Source organism: Helianthus annuus, chromosome 17 (genome assembly GCF_002127325.2).
Source record: "Helianthus annuus cultivar XRQ/B chromosome 17, HanXRQr2.0-SUNRISE, whole genome shotgun sequence".
Classification (NCBI taxonomy): Eukaryota; Viridiplantae; Streptophyta; class Magnoliopsida; order Asterales; family Asteraceae; genus Helianthus; species Helianthus annuus.
In genome coordinates, this window is record NC_035449.2 from 124,322,885 (window position 1) to 124,347,768 (window position 24,884).

General features: G+C 38.6%; 1 protein-coding gene across 1 annotated transcript; it reads right to left on the reverse strand.

Moving 5' to 3' along the window:
• Positions 1-274: 274 nt before the first annotated feature.
• LOC110924777 (protein FAR1-RELATED SEQUENCE 5-like) lies at positions 275-16,821 on the reverse strand. The gene is made up of 5 exons (XM_022168768.1): positions 16,791-16,821; positions 15,427-15,883; positions 14,993-15,251; positions 14,444-14,854; positions 275-316 (listed from the first exon to the last, which is right to left on the reverse strand). The coding sequence occupies exons 1-5, from the start codon at positions 16,819-16,821 to the stop codon at positions 275-277; spliced, it is 1,200 nt and encodes a 399-aa protein (XP_022024460.1).
• Positions 16,822-24,884: the final 8,063 nt, after the last annotated feature.

Consider the following 24,884-nt stretch of genomic DNA (forward strand, 5'->3'; position numbering starts at 1 on the left):
ACCGCGCCAATCTAGTCCATAGATTGTTTTAATCGGACGATCCATATGCGTTCTCACCGTTCTGACACTTTCTACCGTTTTCTCTAAATCCCGACCCTATATATATATATATATATATATATATATATATATATATATATATATATATATATATATAGGGGGAGGTTCATTTGAGAACAAAATTTAGTTGAGAAGAAAAAGAACAAAGGGTACAATTGTAAAATATTAAGTAGTTATTCTATAATCTCATTTATTACAATCTTTAAGTAATTAATTACTCATAAAGACTATTATTCTCTACACTAATTTTCATTGCCTACACACATAAAAAATTATCCTACACATTTCGAAAATTATCCAACACATGCTTAAATTTATCCTACACACCTAGTAATTTATACTACACTCTAAATTATTATTTTTTTATTTTTGAAAAAATATATATTTTTTGAAAATAAGTTACAAATTTAATATAGTTAGCTATTAAAAAGAAAGACTAGATATTAATGATCTATGTAACTTTACAAATATACCCTTACATTAAAATTAAATGCAAATAATAAATGAAGGAAAATAAAGCATTCTTATTGGTTGAAACTTATTCTTTATTCTTCTTACAAAAAATTTCTTCTCATTTGAACCTTCCACTATATATATATATATATATATATATATATATATATATATATATATATATATATATATATATATATATATATATATATCGTACGATACGTACGTGATCATCCCAGCCGTACGATCTGGTGCGAATTTAATATTCCACGTGCAATTTTGTCCATCTACACACCCATGCCATTTTTCACATTACCCCATGCTAACCATTTTTTCACATGCGATATTCAATCTTCCACATGCGATTTTGTCAAGCTACACACCCCATGCCATTTTTTACATTACCCCATGCTAGTCATTTTTTCACATGTGATATTCAATTTTCCACATGCGATTTTGTCCATCTACACACCCCATGCCATTTTTTACATCACTCCATGCTAGCCATTTTTTCACATGCGATTTCATTTGCATGGGATTTCAAAACATTTGATTTCATTGCATTTTAAAGCCATGCGATTTCATTTGGATTTTTATAACATGCGAAGATTGAATTCGCACCAGATCGTACGGTTGGGATGATCGCGTACGTATCGTATGATAAGCGCATTTGTATTTTATATATATATATATATATATGGGTATATATATATATATATGGGTAAAGTGTAAAATACAAATGCGCTTATCGTACGATACGTACGCGATCATCCCAGCCGTTCGATCATGTGCGGATCTGGTGCAAATTCAATACATATCGCATGTGAAAAAATGGTTAGCATGAGGTAGTATGAAAAATGGCATGGGGTGTGTAGATTGACAAAATCGCATGTGCAAGATTGAATATCGCATGTGAAAAAATGGCAGCATGGGGTAATGTGAAAAATGGCATGGGGTGTGTAGAATCACATGTGGAAGATTGAATATCGCATGTGAAAAAATGGCTAGAATGGGGTAATGTGAAAAATGGCATGGGGTGTGTAGAATCGCATGTGGAAGATTGAATATCGCATGTGAAAAAATGGCTAGCATGAGGTAATGTGAAAAATGGCATGGGGTGTGTAGAATCGCATATGGAAGATTGAATATCACATGTGAAAAAATGGTTAGCATGGGGTAATGTGAAAAAATGGCATGGGGTGTGTAGATGGAGAAAATCGCATGTGGAAGATTGAATTCGCACAGTTCGTACAATTCGCATGGATGTATGAAATCGAATGGGAGATGAAGATCTGACGGCTGTGGTTATCGCATACGTAATGTACGATAAGCCCTATTGTATGTTAACCGGCCTCTATATATATAGCGCTAAAATAAGAACCACCTCCAGTTGTAAGAACCGTGAGAACTACTTGATCCGGGGCGAGTTGGACCAAAATTTTTTTTCATAAACGTAGATTCGTGTATTATAAACACATTTGTAAAAAAAATTCAAAAAAAAAAATGTCGTGTGTGTAGTTTTGAGCACCACAAGTTTGTGTTAACGGGTACCGTAAATTTTCCGGCAAGATTTACGGTACCCGTAAACACAAACATGTGGTGCTCAAAACTACACACACGACATTTTTTTTGAATTTTTTTACAAATGTGTTTATAATACACGCATCTACGTTTATGAAAAAAAATGGTCCACCTCGCCCCGTACGGTGTAGTTCTCACGGTTCTTACAACTCGAGGTGGTTCTCATTTTATTCGCGGTCCCCTATATATATATATATATATATATATATATATATATATATATATATATATATATATAGGATTAGGGTCAAGAGTGAACACTAGTGTAGCTTGCGAACTGAGTGAACTAATCCTGGCCATACACATGTGTAGATCAATGGCCAAGATTTGTTCACTCAGTTCGCAAACACGCTAGTGTTCACTCTAGAACCCCACCCTACTTGTATATATATATATATATATATATATATATATATACAGGGTCAGGATTTAGAGAAAACGCTCAAAGGTGTGAGAACGGAGAGAATGCTTATGGATCGTCAGATCAAAACAATCTATGAACTAGATGACGCGGTGGCATTTTCGTAAATAAAATCACTTTTATTAATCTAGCGCGCTTCATTAAGGGTAAAAGGGTCTTTTGACTTAAGATAAAACGCCAAACTCACGCTATTTAAATCCCTCCTATAGCACACTTCATCATAATATAACGCCATAGATACAAAACGCCAAACTTTGTTTTTAACCGATAAAGCTGAACAAACAGTACTAAAACGACGGAACTTTATTACTAGCATTTACTACAATAAAAATCGCGCCTAAAATACGCGCCAAAAACTTCCTATATAAACAAAGTCTCAGAATTACTAAAATCTACACCAAAATCACAAAAACCTATATTTTCCTCTATACCATTCATCTTATAAACGCCAAAAAAAAACAAAATTTCAAAGATTCAAATCCATGTTTCTTTGATATACACTATTTTCTCAATATAAACACCAAAACATACAAATACCACAAAACTTCAAAAAAGCCATTTCATGGAGATTCTGCTTTTGTTCTCTATAAAGTTTAGCTAAACAAGATGGATAACATTGTTACACATCTTTCTTGACTGAGGATTAACAATGTTATCCATTTCGTTCAGCAAAACATTATTGAGTTTAGCACGACCAAAAATAGAAGTTTATGGAAGTTTAATTTAGTAGCGTTATTGCTTTTTTTTGGCGTTTGATTTCCTTGCCCGATCTTATATTGTTTGTTATTTAACTTCGAAGTAGCATGTTATGAAAAAAGAGATAGAAAAAAGAAAAAGATGCAAAAAAACGCCAAACTGGGAAATCTCTGTGTTCTATAGCATTGAAATAAAAAAAAATGCCAAACTACTCTACACTGGCTCTCAAAGACCATCTGTATGTGTTCTATAAGAATGACAAATACAAAACGCCAAACTACTCTTCACTAGCTCTCGAAGACCTTGTCGATCTTCTTTTAATTACGGTCTGTTTGCATGTTGATGCGTAGTGACCATAGGCTTTGCAGTTCTGACACTGTCTTTCTTTGGCCCCGGGTTTCGACTTTGATTTCTTTTTGTCGATTGCTATCTCCTGGTTAGATTTCAGGCGCTTCCGAGAACCAGAACCTTTGGATTTATAACTTACAGGGACTCTTATCGGATTCTTTCCGTTTGATTTCTTCCGCTGGACACGCCCCCGTGCCCGTCTGACACTCTCTCTCTTCATTAATTGTAATTCACAATTACAATTAATGCGCCTGCTGTACTTTCGCCACGCCCCCGTGCTCACTGGACACGGCCTCGTGGTGGGCAATAGAAGCTTCTATAGGTTTGTCTTTTCTGCTGCTTCTTGGGCACGGCCCCGTGCTGGCTGAGCATGGGGCGTGTTCAGTCTTCTGTTTTCTCTTCTCTGCTTGGGAAGATGCCGTTGAGGGTTCGGGCAATCCACTTTTGTCCCTTTTCTTGTATTTATGTTAGAATTAGCTGTCTTTTTGCTTCTTTTGTGAATTTGAGCTCATTTCATCCTGAAAATACAAAAGGAAGACAAAAACACTCTTTTTCCAACATTAGTACTCAAAAAGGGTTAGTTTTATGCCTTATTTGATGTAATTTATATGTTGCATTTTACACACATCAAATACCCCCACACTTGAACTTTTGCTTGTCCTCAAGCAAAACTCTTTAAATATGTGGCTTACACTCTCAAATGGAATGGGTAGAAGAGAAGGTTTTTGGCTTGTCATAGAGTGTCGGGAATCCAAGATCTTTTGGGGTTTTATTTTTATTTATTTACAATCCTATTCGTTATGATTTATTTAGAACGTTTCATAAGAGAAATTACTTATTTAGGCTTAGCATGCCTTTTTAAAATTTCATTTATATACAAGTTCACATACCTCACGGGAGAAATCACTCAACACTCGGCCAAAGGTGTATTTTTTTTTTTAGTGAATCACTCGAGAGCGGCATGGAACTTATTCCTACCATAAGCTTGCCAAGCAATCAATCCTCCTCCTTTTTAACTATATACCTTTGTAAATATCAAGAGGACTTTTTGGGTGAAGGGTTAGGCTTGGGCTAAAGGTGGGTGGTTGGGTTTGTGGTTAGTAAAAGGGCGAAAAGCGTAAAAAGCGTCGGTTTTCGTAAAACACTTTGTTTTTAGTGACTTTTTATTTTGAAGTATTTCTCCAAACAAGCTTTTCTTTTCATAGCTTTGTTTGTTTTTAACTTCATCATTCATCATTTTTTTTTTTTGATAGCACAAAAAAAACCGAGCTTACGAAAAACCGAGCTTGTTACTAAAATAAAGGGTGAAAAAATAAAAAGGGTTTTTGGTGGGTAAAAAGGGTTTTAGGGTAAAGAAATGAAAGGTTTAGGCTCAAAGGGGTTAACTAGGGGGATTTTGGGTAGGTGGTAAAAAAAGTTGAAAAATAATGGTGTAGAAAGAAAAAAGGTTAGTCCTAATGCCTCCATCATTTACTTACTTGGGTTTAAGTTGGTAAGGACTGGGAATGAATCGTCGTGGCAAGTTCTAGAGTTGTAAGAACCAAGCGGCTATTTCACACAAGAAACGAAAAATGAGCATTTAGTCTAAAGATGTGAATTTGTATGCTCAATAAAGCCTCAAAACTCACTTTTGTGGGAACGGGTTTTTATGTGATCGAGCATATATAATCAAATTTTAACTAAGCTTGTTATGCCGTTTCATAATTTTCTTATGTTGGTTCTTGTTATCACGACGCTCTCGGTTGTAAAATTGTAAAAATATAACCTTATTAATCTTAGGATTCCTAACTTAAACTTTAGACAAGTAAAAAAAATGAAAATTTTTGAAAAAATTTGGGGTGTTTAGCGGTTCCAACAGAGTTTTGTGTAAGGCTTGTTGTTAGGACTTGCAAAATTTCGAGGTGTTAGCTTCCCCCCCACACTTAAATTACACATTGTCCTCAATATGTCCCAAAAATAAGTTTTTAGGTTGATTGGATGTGTAATGTGGTGTTAAAAAGCAAAGATTTATGTTACTGGCAGTCTGGACACGGCCCCGTGTCCGCTGGACACTACCCCGTGGTGAACTGCCAGTAACCAAAACTTACAAAAGGTGAACACGGGGGCGTGTTGGTTAGACACGGCCCCGTGTCTGGCAAAAATTTGCAGGACAGTAACCAAACAGCAGGTCTGGGAGGTGAACACGGGGGCGTGTCGGCTGGGCACGTCCCCGTGTGGACAGTCTGTAAGCCTGAAAAACAGGTTTCTTCCCCCGGTTTCTCCATTTTGGGCCTTTAAGTGCTAAGGTTTAGCACTCCAAGCCTTCGTTTGTACCTGTTTCATCACTTAATACCACACCAAGCAACATAAACATCCTACATTACCATAGTTAATTGTCTTCAAGCATAAAGTAAAAGAAAAATAAAACAGAAATTAAAAGTAGTCAAGGAAAGTAAATTGTTCAACATTTGGCACGCAGGCCATAAACTGTTTGATAGAAAAGGGTACTTAAACCTGTGGGCTCACCATCAACCCGCTCCTTGTTCCTTCAAACCTCCTACTCCATGTCTTCATCGCTATCCTCACCTCCATCCCCATGCCCTGCCATATACTCCCGGATGCTGCTGATATCGTCTTGTATATCATTGATGTTGCGTTCAACAGCACCAACCCGGTGGTATGTGTTGTTGGCGAGGTTGTAGGTGTTCCTGGTACACATGAGGTTTTCCTGAAAAAGATCATGTAAGCTTTGAAAGTTAGGAAAACCGCCTCCTTGTGAGGAGGATTGACCCAGATCGCCATCTGGTTGGTATTGGTAGTGGGGAGGTGGTGCGTGAAGAACTAGGGCCTCCTGCGGATTCCATGCATAGCCTTGTGCTCTTTGGAAACTCACCGTCCCGTCTTCCGCCTCATAAAGTAAGTTCATGGCTCGGCAAATATGGTAATCAACTCGTCCCGACCATGGACTTCTTTCAAAGGACCTCGGAATTCTTGTGAAATGCTTGAAAAGATGGTACACCCACCCCCCGAAGACGATAGGTGTTGGAGCGCGAGCAAGGCGATTGAGATGCATGTTTCGTAACAGGAGATATGGAACATCGAGAGGCTTCCGGTTGTGGATGCAGTGAAGGACAACCAAATCTTTCAACCCTACAACGCCACTACTGTGGTGACGTTGGTTAAGAGAGTAGGTGAGGAGCCTGTGAATGTAGCGGTAGAGCGGGTCCCTCAGTTTGGTACTCTTGGTGCTGCTAGGGTTGTAGATTCCTTCACCGATTTGGGCCCATGCGGCTTGACGTTCATTTTCATCTAAGTCTCGTAATCCTCCAGTATTTTCCTCATTTCCCGATTCCTCTTCACCGTACAGTCCTATTATAGCTCCAAACTGTGCCATGGAGATCGAGTACTTTGTCCCGCCACATCGGAATGCGACCCCTTCATTGTCAAACGGGTCACACCTCGAATTGAAAGTGAAAGTACTGTAAAACTCCATGGTGCATTGATGCACCGACCGAAGCCGAGTGTTCAATGCAACTGCTAGTGGCCCTGTCACGATGTTGTTGAATCGGTCTAGCTGGTTCACCATGGTTAACAGATACGTGCATGCTCGCCTAGGGTACTCCTCGGGTCTTGTTTGAAGTATTTCATATCTTGCCCTAGCATCGAGTTCGCTTGCATTGAACCTTGTGAACTTTGCCATCTGAAAGAATACACCAACAGTTAGTACGAAACAAAGAAATTCTTAAAGAAACTGCAAACAGTAGGCTGGACACGGCCCCGTGTTCAGCGGGCACGGCCCCGTGTCCAGGCGTCTGTAACCCAAAAACTTCATTTTTCGTCCCGGTTCCGAAAACTTGAAAATTTTTAGCCAAGTAGTTGTGGTTTCCCCCGAAAATGAAACCCTAAGTGTCGTTTTTTCCAAAACAAACCGTTTACCCTTCCAATTTCATCTTTTTCGGTTCAAAAACAAGGGTTTGAGGTTTTAATAAGAAATTAGACGAATCTATCAACAATACATGTATATTTACTTCCTACTACACTAATCTAAACTACTACTAACAGATTGCATCAAAAATTCGAAGTTCGATCCGGATGAACTTGAAGAACCCTAGATTTTTCCCCAAATTTTTGATGTTTAACTACATGCAAGTAACTAATCTAACTACTAATGATGATAGAATCATACCTTGATGTTGTTAAACGTGGGAGTGACGTCGAAAATCTGCGGAAAATCGCCTGGAACCAGAGCGTTTTCGGCAAAACGGGGCGTGTGGAATGAGGTAACTGTTATGAAAAGAGGGTTTTATCCCGACAGTTGCCTCGACACGGCCCCGTGTCCAGCGGACACGGCCCCGTGCCGAGCTAAATTTTTTTTTTTTGTGCTCGTGTGCATGCCCCTTTTTCCAAAAATTGGTTAGAAGACTTACCGGTTTTTGATGTATACTCACTCGTTCGTAACATGTCGGGTATGATATGGATGCTTTTCATTCGTCAACCGTTTGAAGCGAGATCTCCTCTTCTTCATCCTCAATGGATCCTCGGTAGGGTTTCAGCCGTTGGCCATTGACTTTAAATGGTATCCCATTTCGAGGTTTAATTTCTACTGCACCGTGAGGAAAAATATGGGTGACGGAAAAAGGTCCTGACCACCTAGATTTTAGTTTTCCAGGAAATAATCGAAGTCGTGAATTAAACAATAGAACTTGATCTCCTACCCGAAATTCATTAGACTTAATGTATTTATCATGTAAATTTTTCATTGTTTCTTTATAAATTTCGGAGTTAGAATATGCATAGTTCCTTAATTCGTCTAATTCATTCATTTGACAAAATCGATTTTTACCGGCAGTTTCTAAGTCTAAGTTTACATTTTTTATTGCCCAGTAGGCTCGGTGAGCTATTTCTACTGGCAAGTGACAGCTTTTTCCATAGACGAGCTTATATGGGGTTGTGCCTATAGTGGTTTTATATGCAGTCCGAAAGGCCCATAAAGCATCGTCCAATTTGTCGGCCCATTCCCTTTTATTTAAACCTACGGTTTTTTCAAGTATTCGTTTTAAACCTCGGTTAGTCACTTCGGCTTGCCCATTTGTTTGAGGGTGATACGCCGTTGAGACCCGGTGATAGACCCCATACCTTGTCAATATTTTTTCGATTTGATGATTGCAAAAATGGGTACCTCTATCACTGATCAAAGCTTTTGGTGTCCCAAAACGAGAAAATAATTTTTTCAGAAATTTTACCACTACTCTTCCATCATTTGTTGAAGAGCTTCAGCCTCCGCCCATTTAGACAAATAATCGACTGCCACAAGTATATATTTGTTTCCTTTTGACGGTGGGAAAGGTCCCATAAAATCGAGTCCCCACACATCAAAAATTTCACAAACGAGAATGCCGTTTTGAGGCATTTCGTTTTTGGAAGAAATATTACCTGATCTTTGGCAAGCATCACATGTCTTTACAAGGTTTTGCGCATCCTTGTAAATGGTTGGCCAATAAAATCCTGAATCAAATACCTTTCATGCGGTACTAGCGGCACCATGATGTCCTCCGTATGGACCTTCATGACAGTGACGGAGAATTCTTCGTGCTTCATTACCATGGACGCACCTTCGGATGAGCTGGTCGGCACACATTTTGAAAAGATAAGGGTCTTCCCAAAAGTAATGCTTTACATCAGTAAAGAATTTCTTTCTTTGGTGATGCGGCCATCCTTTGGTGACTATACCGCTAGCTAGATAATTAGCATAGTCGGCATACCATGGTTCTTGTCTACTCTCCATCATCTCCAAGGACTCTATGGGAAATTTTTCGTTGATTTGCTCATCCCTGGTCGCTTCCAAAGATGGGTCTTCTAGGCGTGAAAGATGATCTGCAGCAGTGTTTTCTGCTCCTCTTTTGTCCTTGATTTCGATGTCGAATTCTTGGAGGAGTAGAATCCATCTGATCAAACGGGGTTTTGCGTCTTGTTTCTTGAAGAGGTACCTGATAGCTCCATGGTCTGTATAGACTATAGTTTTATAAAGAACAAGGTAAGAATGGAATTTATCAAAAGCAAACACCACAGCTAGTAATTCTTTCTCTGTAGTTGTGTAATTTTCTTGTGCATCGTTAAGCGTTTTACTAGCATAACAAATTGGGTGGAAATGCTTTTCTTTTCTTTGTCCCAAGACTGCTCCAACGGCAAAGTCACTTGCATCACACATGATTTTGAAAGGAAATTTCCAATCAGGCGCTATCATGATAGGTGCATTGACTAGCATTTCCTTGAGGGTTAGAAATGCTTGATTGCATTCCTTGTCAAAGATGAAAGGTGCATCTTTTTCAAGTAATTTTGTTAAAGGTCTTGAAATTTTTGAAAAGTCCTTGATAAACCTTCTATAAAATCTGGCATGCCCTAAGAAACTTCTGATTGCTCTCACGGAGGATGGTGGAGGTAATCGAGAAATAGTTTCTATTTTTGCTCGATCGACTTCCATTCCTTCACTTGAGATTTTGTGACCGAGTACTATTCCCTCCGTTACCATGAAATGGCATTTTTCCCAGTTAAGGGCGAGGTTAGTTTCCTCACATCGGGATAGCATTCGTTCAAGATTATCGAGGCATTGGTCATATGAGTCCCCAAAGATAGAAAAGTCGTCCATGAAGACTTCCATTGTCTTTTCTATCATATCATGGAAAATGACTACCATACAACGTTGGAATGTTGCAGGTGCATTACATAGACCGAATGGCATGCGTCGATAGGCGAAAGTTCCATAGGGGCATGTGAAAGTTGTTTTCTCTTGGTCTTCTGGTGCTATCGGTATTTGAAAGTAACCTGAAAAACCATCTAAGAAACAGTAAAATTTATGACCGGATAGTCGTTCTAACATTTGATCAATGAAGGGCAAAGGAAAGTGGTCTTTCCTTGTTGCTTCATTTAATCGTCTATAATCTATACAAACTCTCCATCCTGTGACGGTCCTTGTTGGTATTAGTTCATTTTTCTCATTAGTTACTACCGTCATACCTCCTTTCTTTGGGACTACTTGGACGGGACTCACCCACGGACTATCGGAGATAGGATAGATTAGTCCAGCGTCAAGTAGCTTGATGACTTCATTTTTAACCACTTCTTGTACATTGGGATTTACTCTTCGTTGTGGTTGAATTACTGTTTTGTAGTCATCATTCATTAAAATTTTGTGCGTGCACATGGAAGGACTTATTCCTTTAATATCTACAAGCTTCCAAGCGATCGCGTTTTTGTGTTTTTTAAGAAGATTAACTAATTTCTCTTTTTCTATGTTACTTAATTTAGAAGAAATAATTACAGGTAAACTACCATCCTTGTCTAGAAAAGCATATTCCAAACCTTTAGGAAGTTCTTTGAGCTCAATGGGTGGGTCTTTAGAAGACACCTTATTTTGTGGCTCATCTAGATCAAGAACCTTAAAGGTTTATTCTATGGCGATTTCTTCTTCAACAAAGTGGTCATCTTCTTTAGTTGTATCGGGTGGTTCAGCTTCATCTTCAATTAGGGGGTCATTATTGCCAAAAGGATATTTCATTGAACGCTCAAGATCTATGCTCCTTTTGAATGCCCCTAACTGAAGAGGTAGATTGTTGAATTTCCGGTTTTTCAAAGCTTTATGAGTTTGTACAAAAGGTTTTCCCAAGACTAAAGAAGCGTCATCGAGGATGACAAAGTCGGTTGGGATTACCATTTGATTTGTTTGAACCAAAACATCTTCAACTACACCGATTGATTTTAGCACTTTCCGATCGGATAGAAAAATGGGTATTTGAAGCGGAGCAAAATCACTAATACTTAATTTTTCAAAAATGTAGTTAGGCATTATGTTAACACAAAGATCTTTATCAATGGTGATATTACTAATAAATGAATTTTGAAAGAAACATGGAACCGGTGTAATGTTAATTTCAAAAGGATCTTCTTTTATTAGCGAGGTTTGATCATTAGTCAACTTAACACTTACCATTTCTTTGATTTTAGCACTAGTGTTTAACTCTTTTAAAAACTTGGCATGAGGGGTTACTAAACAATGATTTTCGAAAGTAGGTGACAAGAGGTTAATTTCTTCAAAATTAGACTCTTCTTGAATTTTAACATTATCGGACTCTCCTTTTTCGTTGTTTAACTCATGTGTTGGTTTTTCACTTTCTTGTTCTTCCACTTTTACATTTTCAACTATCTCTACGTTATTATTACAATTTAATTCTTCTCTTGCGCGGGACTCCTCTTCCCTTGCGCGAGATTCTTTTATGCAACGTTCGATAGTTTTAATGTGTTCTAATATCCTATTGGTCACTTCGGTGAGAGAAAAAGAATTGGGATCCTCGAAGCTTGAATCCGGTTGTTCGATCCTTGGTTCCTCATAGTACCCATATGAAGTAGATGGTTCAGACCATTGTTCTTCATTGTAAGTATATGATGGATAAGGGTCGAAACTTTGTTCTTCATAGTACTCATATGAGGTGGGTTGTTCACGCCATGGTTCCTCATAATAAGAGTATGAAGGTGGTGGCTCATATCTTGAGTTTTCAAAGTATGAGTGTGAAGGCTCATACCTTGGTTCATCAAAATATGAGTATGAGGGAGGAGGTTCATACCTTTGGTCTTCATATGGTGTGTATGAAGTTGATGGCTCGTACCTGGGCTCCTCATAATGGTTGTATGAATTGGATGGTTGATATGAGTTATTATATTGAACCGAGCGTGTGTTACGACAATTAGTGCAATAATACTCCTATAATCATCCTCATCATAGGTGTAGTTGTAACCTCCTGAGTATTGATCCATAAGAATCACTCAGCAGACCACAACTGAGTCTCGGGACCAGAAAACAAAAATAATGATGGAAACAGAAGCTGGACACGGCCCCGTGTTCAGTGAACACGGCCCCGTGGTCAGGATCTGTATCTGGGCGTTTTAATTAAAGTTACTGGTCACGTTGAGCACGGGGGCGTGTTCAGTGAGCACGACCCCGTGTTCAGACTCTGTATCTGGGTATCTAACTAAAAATATGCAGCACGGGGGCATGTTCAGCGAGCACGGCCCTGTGTTCAGGCTACTGTAAATGCAAACTAAACTAAAATGCAGAAAAATGTGCGCGCGTTTTAAAAAGGTTTTGAAAAACTGATTAGGCCGTCGATTTTAAGCTTTCTTAAAATCCTTGTGTCCCCGGCAGCGGCGCCAAAAACTTGATGTGTGCGAGGTGTTATATATTTTTAATGTATAATTAAGCCCTTTTTACACCTTTAGCCAAGTTTTAAATTTATAAAACACGATATTCACTAACACTAAACACACATATGGGCAAGTGCACCCATCGTGGACGTAGTATAGTGTTGGTAAGATACCGAGGTCGTCCAAGGACACAAGAGCTTTTAGTACCGGTTTATCCTCAACGTCTAATCAAATCCAAAAGTTAGAAAAGATTTTTAAACTAAGAAAATAAAAACTAATTAAATGCTGAAAAATAAAAATAAAATAAAAACAGATAGACAAGATGAATCACTTGGATCTGACTCGTGTATTAGTATAACCTTTAATTATTTTCGCACTTCTACACTTGTTTAAGAGATTATCTTAGTTATTGTAGTAGGCCCCTCTTTTGAAGGCGACGTTACCCTCAACCGAGTAGTTTGAGTTAGCAAGGATACAATCCTAAAGGGTTGGATTATTGGAAGATAATGAATTAAGTTATTAATGCAAATTGTGGTAGGCCCCGCTTTTGGCAGTGACGTTACCCTCGGCTAAGTAGTCTGAGTCAGCAGGTATACAGTCCTAAATAGCCGGGTTATAGTATTAATAGTAGTTAACTTATGATGGGGTCAAAGAGTTTGGATCCCCGCCATCCAATACCTATGGGTATTGAAGGAGATCCTACTAAATTTGACCCAGGTCCCTTGCAGGACCTCTAAACGCAGAACAAGGGCAAGACCCTTACCAAACCGTTCCCTTAACCCCCGACCAGGTAGCCAACATACCTCCATATAGACCGTGGAGATATGAATGGTGAAAATCTTTTATTTTATATAGACAGCAAAATAATGCCAAGGCACCACGGACAAACGATAAGGAAAGATCACCTTCAACATAAGCAACTAGTTATTAAAGTCATTAATACAAAACCAAATAAAAAGTGCAAAAGATTAAAAATAAAAAGTATTATACTAATCACTTGTCTTCACCAAGTGATGTAAGAGACTTAGGCAAACATGGCCTTTGATTGTCAAGAACTCTTACGATCAATCTTGGATCCCGAGACGACTCACACACTCTATGATGGACAATGGATGATGGTGGTGGATGATGGTGTTATGGTGGTGGTGGGTGGTGGATGAAGTGTGAGAGAGGTGGTGTGCCAAGGGATGAGTTGAAATGAAACCAAGCACTCCTATTTATAGGCTGAACAGAAGGCTGGGCACGGCCCCGTGTCCGCTGGACATGCCCCCGTGCCCGTCTGACACTCTCTCTCTTCATTAATTGTAATTCGCAATTACAATTAATGCGCCTGCTGTACTTTCGCCACGCCCCCGTGCTCACTGGACACGGCCCCGTGGTGGGCAATAGAAGCTTCTATAGGTTTGTCTTTTCTGCTGCTTCTTGGGCACGGCCCCGTGCTGGCTGAGCACGGGGCGTGTTCAGTCTTCTGTTTTCTCTTCTCTGCTTGGGAAGATGCCGTTGAGGGTTCGGGCAATCCACTTTTGTCCCTTTTCTTGTATTTATGTTAGAATTAGCTGTCTTTTTGATTCTTTTGTGAATTTGAGCTCATTTCATCCTAAAAATACAAAAGGAAGACAAAAACACTCTTTTTCCAACATTAGTACTAAAAAAGGGTTAGTTTTATGCCTTATTTGATGTAATTTATATGTTGCATTTTACACACATCACTTGCCCTTCCAACAATTTGTAACAACTCTTCAACTGGGGTCTTCTGTATCGAGATTCATGATCATTTTTACGATGCGTGTGACGTTGTGCTTCTATTGCAGTCTCATAATGCGTCATGAACTCAACAAAAGTAGCTTTCGAATTGCACACTTGACCAAAAAAATGATTCTCACTCTCCGACCTGGATGTCGTTCGCATAAGACCAGACATATGCTCCATTCTACAGTATGCAGGGATCCAAGATTCCCTAAGTGCAAAAATATCAGATAGCCACTCATTATCTTCTAAATTGAATTCTGCAATAACCACTTCCCATTCTGATTCAAACTCTTCAGGTGTGAGAATACCCGTCCACACAACAACACAGATACGTTCTTTAAAATTGGTGGAATTGCATAGCCTAACACCAACCTATAAATAACACGAAAACGCCATGAATAAAAAAACAATAGACAAAACTTTGTTAAAAACAGAAACAAGGAACAAAACACCATGTATCTTAAAACGCATTGAATGCTAAAACGCCAAAGGTAAAAAAAGTATAACAACCTTCAGAGAAAGTTTATGCATCACATGCCACATGCATAACCGATGCCTCGTGTCAACAAATACAGCAGAAATAGCCTTTTTCATCGGTGGATCTTGGTCAGTGACAACAACTTTTGGTTGTGAACCAACAACTTTTAGAAAAACTCTTAACAACCAAATATACGTATCAGCAGTTTCAGACGCCAACAATGCTGCACCAAATGTAACATTGCAGTGATGATTGTCTATACTAGTGAACGGCACAAACACCATAGAGTATCTGCATATGAAAACGCCATGAGAAATGAAACAATAATAAAACGCCATTGCATGTAAGCTAGTAAAACGCCATTGCATGTAAGCTAATAAAACGCCATTGCGTGTAAAATATAAAAACGTCATTGCATGTAAATTAAGAAAACGCCAAAAAACAAAGTTGAATTATAAAAAATTACTTGTTGGAATGATACGTGGCGTCAAACGAAATCACATCACCAAACACGTGGTAATTACGTTTGGCTTGATCGTCACACCAAAAAAGACCCTTCAAACGATTCTCGTCGTCTGTGATGTAATCATACGAGAAATTAGGCTGGGAATGTTTTTTTTCATTCCAATGTTTCACAACCATATCAGCGTCATATTCCCCTATGAACAAGTTAATTTGCCTCTTATAGTTCTTAAATTCAACTTTGCTTGCGCCCACGTCTTCAAAACTGCCAAAACAAGTCTTCATAACATTAAACGCCTTGACAAGACCAGAATTCAGCTTAGACTTGCTGTGTATAACATGCTTCTGGACCTGAGTGAGGTGGCGTTCAGATGGAAGAAAATGCTTATCAGGACGTTCAACAAGTTCATGATTGTGCTCTTCGACAAACTTATACACCTTCCAAAATCCATCCCCAAATTCTACACATAACAATGCACCACAATTAGTCCTCTTGAAAAGTTAGATCGCACTACTCGCTCCTTTTGATTAGGGTCCAACGTATCAACCTTCTTGTCCTTATATACCCCAGCTCTCGTACACAAGAAATGCTTAATATGTAAGACACCTTTAGAGTTTGTCTTTGTAGTCCCTTTCCTGACTGAAAACCCACACTCCTTGGCATACTTAACATACATTGAATAACAATCATCAAGGCTTGAGAATAGCATGTCCTTTCTAGGCTTTAATTCTTCACTGACGTCAAGAATGATAAATGGTAATCCAGTTTTGGGGCAATGCCTTTGACTCGAGGAAGAGGCTTCATCTGAGAAAACACAAGGAGGAACAGAAAAATCAGAAAAAACTGAGTGATGTCTCGAAAAAACATTATACATTAAAACACCATTAATTGAATAATAAACAAGACAAAATAAACACATAATTTAAAAACGACATGATAAAAAAGCAATGAGATGAATAATTAAAAACACTTAACAACAGAAATAATTAACAAAATATAATATCATAATAAAAACGCCAAAGTTAACATAACTAATGTTTACACAAAATAACAAAATAGTAATAACTGATATACACAAATACTACTAAATAAAATTCAAAACTAATCAAATAGACGAAAAACGCCAATGATCGTAAAAACATAAGAAATACACTAGAACGTAAACGACAATTAAAATTAATATCGAAAACTCCAATTGCAGTGCTTAATAACGCGATTAAATTGCATAACTGAATAACGCTACTGAAAATCATACAACACATTATAAAAATAATAATACAAAAAAACGCCATAGAAAAAAGAACAAAACGTCATATCTGTTGCATGAGTTGCTGGAACGAAAAATAGAAAACGCCAACGAATTTTACTTTGTTGAACATAATCCACGTTAAACGCCATAGATCTGAGAAGGCTTGCAAAGGAGGTAACAGCTAACAATAAATCTTTGGAGTTTTAATTTGAAAGAGATTTATAACGCGAATAAGGAGGGAACGTATAAAAGGACAATCGTACCCCCGCATAACAATTAGGACCCCCTGCCACGTGTTGGGCCAGGATCCGTTCTCACCGTTCTCACACTTTTCACGTTCTCTCCTGAACCCGTTTCTATATATATATAGGGTAAGGATAGTATAAAAAGGGCCTAAAGTGTGAGAAGTGTATTATAACACTATATATAATACTATATAACATCATATAAACACCGTATAACAATATGTAACACCATATAATACCATATAACACTATGTAACACTATATATCATTATATAACAAATACTACCTCTGTCCAATTAAATGTGTCTTATTTTGAATTTTCAAAGTCTTTATTTATAAACTTTGACTTTAATTATATATTTTTTGTGTTATATAAAACTTGATGAAAATTAACCCGGTAAAAACACTTGTAAGACACACTCAAATCATATAACTTTCATCAAGTATTATCTAACACAAACAAAATTATTTAAGGTCAAAGTTTATAAATAAAGACTTTGAAAATTCAAAACAGGACACTATTAATGGGATGGAGGGAGTATAACACTATACATCTATCATAGACATGCTATCAGACAACCTATAGTGTTATATTTGTTATATAATGATATATAGTGTTACAAAGTGTTATATGGTATTACATTGTGTTACACATTGTTATACGGTGTTTATATGGTGTTATATAGTGTTATAATACACTTCTCACACTTTGAGCACTTTTTACAGGATCCTCTACCTATATATATATATATATATATATATATATATATATATATATATAGGACAAAGATCCGTTAGGAACCACCCTTTATTGCGAGAACGGCGAGAACCAATGTGAACACAACAAAAAATGCATAAAAATAGCTAAAAAAACACACAAAAAATTTTTTTATATATTTTTTTTATAAAAAATCGCTACTTTTTTTTAATATTTTTTATAAAAAAAATTATTTGGCTACTAAAAGTAGCGATTTTAACATAAAAAATATTTAAAAAAAAAATTTAGATTTTTTAGGTTTTTTGGTGTAACACCCCGAAAATATAAATCCTTAAATTGGAAAATTCAAAGAGTTAATAAACAAGAATTTACAAACTAGGAACTTAACCTAGTTAAGTTCAAGTCTTGAAATAATTCACAATAGGGTTAAGACACACAAACTTAAGAATAAAACAAAATTGAGGGGCTAAACTTGCCAAAGAGGAAAGTTAAATGCTGAATTGTGACAAAACTCACCAAACACACCATTCTTGGTGTGTCTGGTCGATCAGAAGCAAGAAAGGGGCGACCCCCATCCCTCAAACCCTAAAATCTTCACAAAATTCATAAATTAAGGCTGCAAATCTGCTTCAAATCAAGTTCTAAACACGAATTAACGATCACCTAATCATAGTGATCAACAGGCAAAGAGTCCGGATCGTCAAGCGGACAAACCGAAGGGAATCCACGGGGAAAGGGCGTGCTCTAAAGGCAAAGAGTCCGGATCGTCAAGCGGACAAACCGAAGGGAATCCACGGGGAAAGGGCGTGCTCTAAAGGTACGAAGATACTACTTCGTTGCATTAAATTTCTTATTGTTTTTATGTCATAATATAAAGCAAGGTAAACATGATAGACCAATATGTCATGAAAGTGACTTTGCGTCTTAAACAAGCGAACGGGTCAAAACAAGTGATAAGCATGAAACCTTGTATGTCCTGAATGGAGTGCAATTCAGCACCCAAACGGGTCAAACAAGTCTTGTAGTAAGCACGAAGCTAGATACTATTACATAATGCATGATTTTATAGGATGCGTAAACTGTGTAGCGAACACAGTAAGCAAATTGAGAAACTTTACCCTTAATATAGGAGTTAAAGTTTAGAAATTTTAATGCATGACAAGTAGCATAAGTAACTAAACATGAAGCCTCGGAATCAAGCCTGTAAGCTATTCCGTAGACATACCCTCATGAGAATAGTCGAGTATTAGCACAGGTAGAATATGGGTATGGAAATTTACTTCGTCGCTTAACGACTTATGTGAAAGTAAGCTGTTTGATGCATGGAAAATAATCAGCAAAACTGCAAACGAAACAAGGAGGTTTAGTACAGCGTTCACCGTAAATTACGGTGGTACCGTAATTTACGGTGGCCAGAAAAATTTTACGGTGGGGCTCTACTGATTTACGGTAGGCCTCAAAATGTCCAGAAGCCACCGTAACTTACGGTGTCACCGTAAGTTACGGTGGAGCCCAGTTTGATGAAATTTTTAATTCATTTTCTTGAACAAGTTTTCGGACCTGATTCGAATACGTAAATTTCCAAGAATGATAACGCTAATGCTTGTTTAAAATGTTAGTTTTCAGGTATTCAAGAAAAAGGATGATGATCAAGCGTAACTATCCGAACCGAACACTCTAGCAAACGCTTCCGCATATGATCTTTTGTTCTAAAAACTATGTAAACAATTGTAGTTAATATCTTGATTATGATTTCGTAAGAACTATACATATATGTTGTGTTTAGTTTTGGTTTAAAATATTGAAAGTTTTTGTTAAGTCGTCATTTTGGCGTTAAATACAAGGTTCTATGTTGTTAAATCTAGTAATATAAACTGGGTCTTACAAGTTGGTAATCAGAGCCCAAGGTTGCCAATAAGTGTTCGGTTCAAGCTTGATCAAGCATCCGGTAAGAGTTAATCGTTTAAGTAGAAATTAGAGAATATAGAAATAAATCATGAACAAATATGCATGAAAAGGGTGTGTAAGCTCACTCAAATACAAGAAATGCATGAAACAAGAATGATTAAATCAAGTTATGAACTTGATGAAATCAAAACAAGTAAAGCATGTGTTACAAATGAAATGTTTAACAATATATGTAAACATTTCAGTACTAAAGATGGCGGGCGGAGGTGATGGTGATGCGGTGCCAAGAGTCACCGAACAAATGAGAATAGTGATTGCCGAGGAGGTTGGAAAGGCGATCAAAAACAGTTTATCGAACTTCATTGATAAAATCCAAAATACGGTTTTATCAGTAGTAGAAGAAAGAATCAAGAAGCTAGAGGATAACTCGAATCTAGCAAAGGAAAAATCTGGAGGACGAAAACCTTGTTCGTACAAGGAATTCATGGCTTGTAAACCACCCGTATATAATGGGAGGTTGATCCAATTGTGTGTCAACGATGGATAGGCGATATTGAGGGAGTATTCGAGAGAACTCATTGCGATGAGAATGACTACGTAGCTTATGGTACGGGTCAATTAAGAGGTCAAGCAAAAGACTGGTGGGAAAATAAAAAGAAGGAGATTGGAAGTGAAGTGGCTAAGACCATGACATGGGAGGAGTTTAAGACGCCGTTTCTTAAACACCATAGTCCCAAAGCGGTCATAAACAAGATCAAGGAAGAGTTCATGCAACTCAGACACAAAGGTGAATCCATAGACAAGATCACGGGGATGTTTATGGACAAGATAAAGTTCTGTGACGATCTGATAACGAATGAAGAGCAAAAGGTTTATTACTACCATAACATGCTAAGCGCAGAGTATAGGGAGTTCATAACCCCTTCAAAGTACGAGACCCTTACCGAGATTGTCAATGTCGCTCGGGAAAGGGAAATCGAGCTGAAAAAGAGTATAGAATGGGGTGAACGAAGGGCACAAGACGTAAATCCAAGCCCTACCAAGAAAGCAAGAACGAATGAAACAGCGAAGAAATCAGATACAAAGGGCGGTACACCAAGTTGCAAAATCTGTGGCAAGAATCATAAGGGTGAATGTCGCTTCAAAGATAAGCCTTGTCCCATATGCCGAAAAACAGGACATATGGCTATATCATGCCCGGAGAAAGTGACCGTTTGTTACAACTGTTACCGAACGGGTCACAAAAGATCGGAGTGCCTGGAACTGGTGGGAAAGAAAGAAGGGCAAGACTCGAAAGGTGAAGCCTCAAAAGCCAAAGCAAGATATTTCCAATTGACCGCTGCTGAAGGAAAGGTCGAACCTGACGTGGTCTCAGGTATATTCACTGTAAATTCAATTCCCGCACATGTGTTATTTGATACTGGTGCGAATAAATCCTTTGTTTCATATGGGTTTATTCGGCACCCTTCATTTGTTCTAACAAAATTACCTATGCCTTTAGAAGTAGAGATAGGTAATAACAAAAGCTTTATTGTTTGCAATGTATGTGAAAATTGTACGATGAACATTGATGACGAGGAATACGCAATAGATTTGATTCCGATGTCGATGGGAGAATTCCAAGTGATAGTGGGAATGGATTGGCTATCCCGTTACCACGCGAAAGTGGTTTGTTTCCGAAAGGAAATAAAACTAACGTCTCCTAGTGGAAAACAAGTTACGATATATGGTGAAAAAGGAGGTAACCCGGTGATATGCACAATGCTAGAAGCCCATAAACTCATGAAACATGGATGCAAGGCCTATATGGTATATGCAAGTGAAACGGAAAAAGAACCCCTCAAAATTGAGAATGTACCGGTGGTGCGTGCTTATGAAGATGTATTTCCGGAAGAACTACCGGGGATACCACCAGAACAGGAGGCAGAGTTCGGAATCGAGTTGATTCTGGGCGCGAAACCCGTTGCCAAGGCGCCATACCGACTTGCACCGTCGGAGTTACAAGAATTGATGTCTCAAATTCAGGAATTTCTTGACAAGGGGTTTATCCGACCGAGTGTGTCTCCGTGGGGCGCACCAGTCTTATTCGTGAAAAAGAAGGATGGCAGTATGCGCATGTGCATCGATTACCGAGAGTTAAATAAACTCACGGTGAAGAATCGATACCCACTTCCAAGAATTGATGATTTATTTGACCAATTACAAGGAGCAGGTTGGTTCTCCAAAATTGATCTCCGATCTGGTTATCACCAATTGAAGGTCAAGGAGGAAGACGTTCCGAAGACAGCTTTTCGTACACGGTACGGGCATTATGAGTTCCTTGTAATGCCCTTTGGATTGACAAATGCACCCGCGGCTTTCATGGACCTCATGAACCGGGTTTGCAAACCCATGCTCGATAAGTCGGTAATCATATTTATCGATGACATTTTGGTATATTCGAAGAATGAAGCTGAGCATGTGTGTCATTTGCGGGAAGTATTAGACACCCTCAGACGAGAAAAGCTATATGCAAAATTTTCTAAGTGCGCTTTCTGGCTAAGAGAGGTGCAATTTCTTGGACATATCATTAGTACCGATGGAGTACTAGTGGATCCGTCCAAGGTGGAAGCGGTGTCAAAATGGAACCCTCCAAGAAACCCCTCAGAAATCCGAAGCATTTTAGGGCTTGCGGGGTATTATCGGAAATTCATACAGGATTTCTCCAAAATTGCCTTGCCATTGACTAAATTGACTCGCAAGGAGGAAAAGTTTGTATGGGGCGTTAAGCAAGAGGAAGCTTTCCAAACGCTCAAAGAAAGGTTGACCCACGCTCCGGTATTGACATTACCGGAAGGGACTGACGACATGGAAGTTTACTCGGATGCTTCCTATTTAGGGCTCGGGTGTGTTTTGATGCAACGAGGTAAGGTCATCGCCTACGCCTCGAGGCAATTGAAGGTTCATGAAAAGAAATACCTGGTTCACGACTTGGAATTGGCGGCAGTAGTGTTTGCCTTAAAGATATGGAGGCATTATTTGTACGGGGTAAAATTTACAATTTTTACCGACCATAAAAGCTTGAAATATTTCTTCGACCAGAAGGAATTAAACATGAGACAAAGGCGGTGGTTGGAAACAGTCAAAGATTTCGATTGTGAAATACACTACCACCCTGGGAAGGCCAATGTAGTGGCCGATGCGCTGAGTCGCAAAGCAGATTATACCCCGATACGGGTAAGATCAATGCAACTTGTTGTGACTTCAAGCTTACTAGAACGAATTCGAGAAGCGCAAGATGAAGCTGTGAAGGCGGAAAACTGGAAAAAGGAAAGAATTATCGGCCAAGTTAAAGACCTTGAGATGGGCAGTCACGGTCTAAAGACTCGTTTTAATAGAATCTGGGTCCCTAACACATGTGAAGTTAAGAAGCTTCTACTTGATGAAGCTCATAAATCCCGCTATTCCATCCATCCGGGAGCGACCAAGATGTATAATGACTTGAAGCAAAACTATTGGTGGCCCGGAATGAAGCGTGACACCGTGAAATACGTGGAAAAGTGTTTGACTTGCCTACGAGTTAAGGCGGAACACCAAAAGCCATATGGTAAACTTCAACCGTTAGAAATCCCGGTTTGGAAATGGGAGCAAATTACGATGGACCTATTGACCAAACTACCTAAAACAAGTCGTGGTTTTGATGCTATATGGGTAGTCGTGGATAGGTTAACTAAAAGTGCTCACTTTATTCCGATTCGTGAGACTTATACATCTGAGAAAATGTCGGAAGTATACACCAATGAAATCATAGCAAGGCATGGAGTACCGATATCCATTGTGTCAGACAGAGATACTCGGTTTACTTCGAAATTCTGGCGTGAATTCCAAGAACAAATGGGAACTAAATTGTTCCTTAGCACTGCTTACCATCCACAAACGGATGGGCAGAGCGAAAGAACAATAAAAATGTTGGGAGATATGCTGCGTGCTTGCATTATTGACTTTGGAGGTAGTTGGGATGTCCATTTACCCTTGGTCGAATTTGCATATAACAATAGCTATCACGCGAGTATTAAAATGGCCCCGTATGAGCTATTATATGGTAGAAAATGTCGGACTCCGGTATGTTGGGGAGAAGTGGGTCCGCGGGGGCTAGCACCTGCTGATATAATCCGAACTACAAATGCAAAAATCGACATAGTTCGGGCACACTTGAAAGCGGCTCAAGACCGGCAAAAGGCATATGCAGATAAAAGAAATAGGCCAATTGAATTTCAGGTTGGCGATATGGTTATGCTAAAAGTTTCCCCATGGAAGGGTATTATTAGATTCAGAAAAAGGGGAAAACTAAGCCCAAGATTTATTGGGCCATTTAGAATCACTGAACGGGTTGGTAAAGTAGCTTATCGACTTGAATTACCCGAAGAGTTGAGTGGAATTCATAGCACATTCCACGTGTCACATCTCCGAAAATGTTTGGCCAACGAAACTGCTCATATCCACTACGATGATATCGAGGTGGATAACAGCCTCAACTATGCAGTAAAACCAATTGCGATTTTAGATCGTAAGGAGAAAAGTTTGAGGAACAAGATAATAAACCAAGTCAAAGTCAAATGGGAGCACAAAAAAGGGTCAGACACTACATGGGAGTCCGAAGAAGAGATGCGACGACTCCACCCTACATTATTTGGTACGTAATTCGGTTTCGGGGACGAAACCCTTTTTAAGGGGGGTGGCTTGTAACACCCCGAAAATATAAATCCTTAAATTGGAAAATTCAAAGAGTTAATAATAAAGAATTTACAAACTAGGAACTTAACCTAGTTAAGTTCAAGTCTTGAAATAATTCACAATAGGGTTAAGACACACAAACTTAAGAATAAAACAAAATTGAGGGGCTAAACTTGCCAAAGAGGAAAGTTAAATGCTGAATTGTGACAAAACTCACCAAACACACCATTCTTGGTGTGTCTGGTCGATCAGAAGCAAGAAAGGGGCGACCCCCATCCCTCAAACCCTAGAATCTTCACAAAATTCATAAATTAAGGCTGCAAATCTGCTTCAAATCAAGTTCTAAACATGAATTAACGATCACCTAATCATAGTGATCAACAGGCAAAGAGTCCGGATCGTCAAGCGGACAAACCGAAGGGAATCCACGGGGAAAGGGCGTGCTCTAAAGGCAAAGAATCCGGATCGTCAAGCGGACAAACCGAAGGGAATCCACGGGGAAAGGGCGTGCTCTAAAGGTACGAAGATACTACTTCGTTACATTAAATTTCTTATTGTTTTTATGTCGTAATATAAAGCAAGGTAAACATAATAGACCAATATGTCATGAAAGTGACTTTGCGTCTTA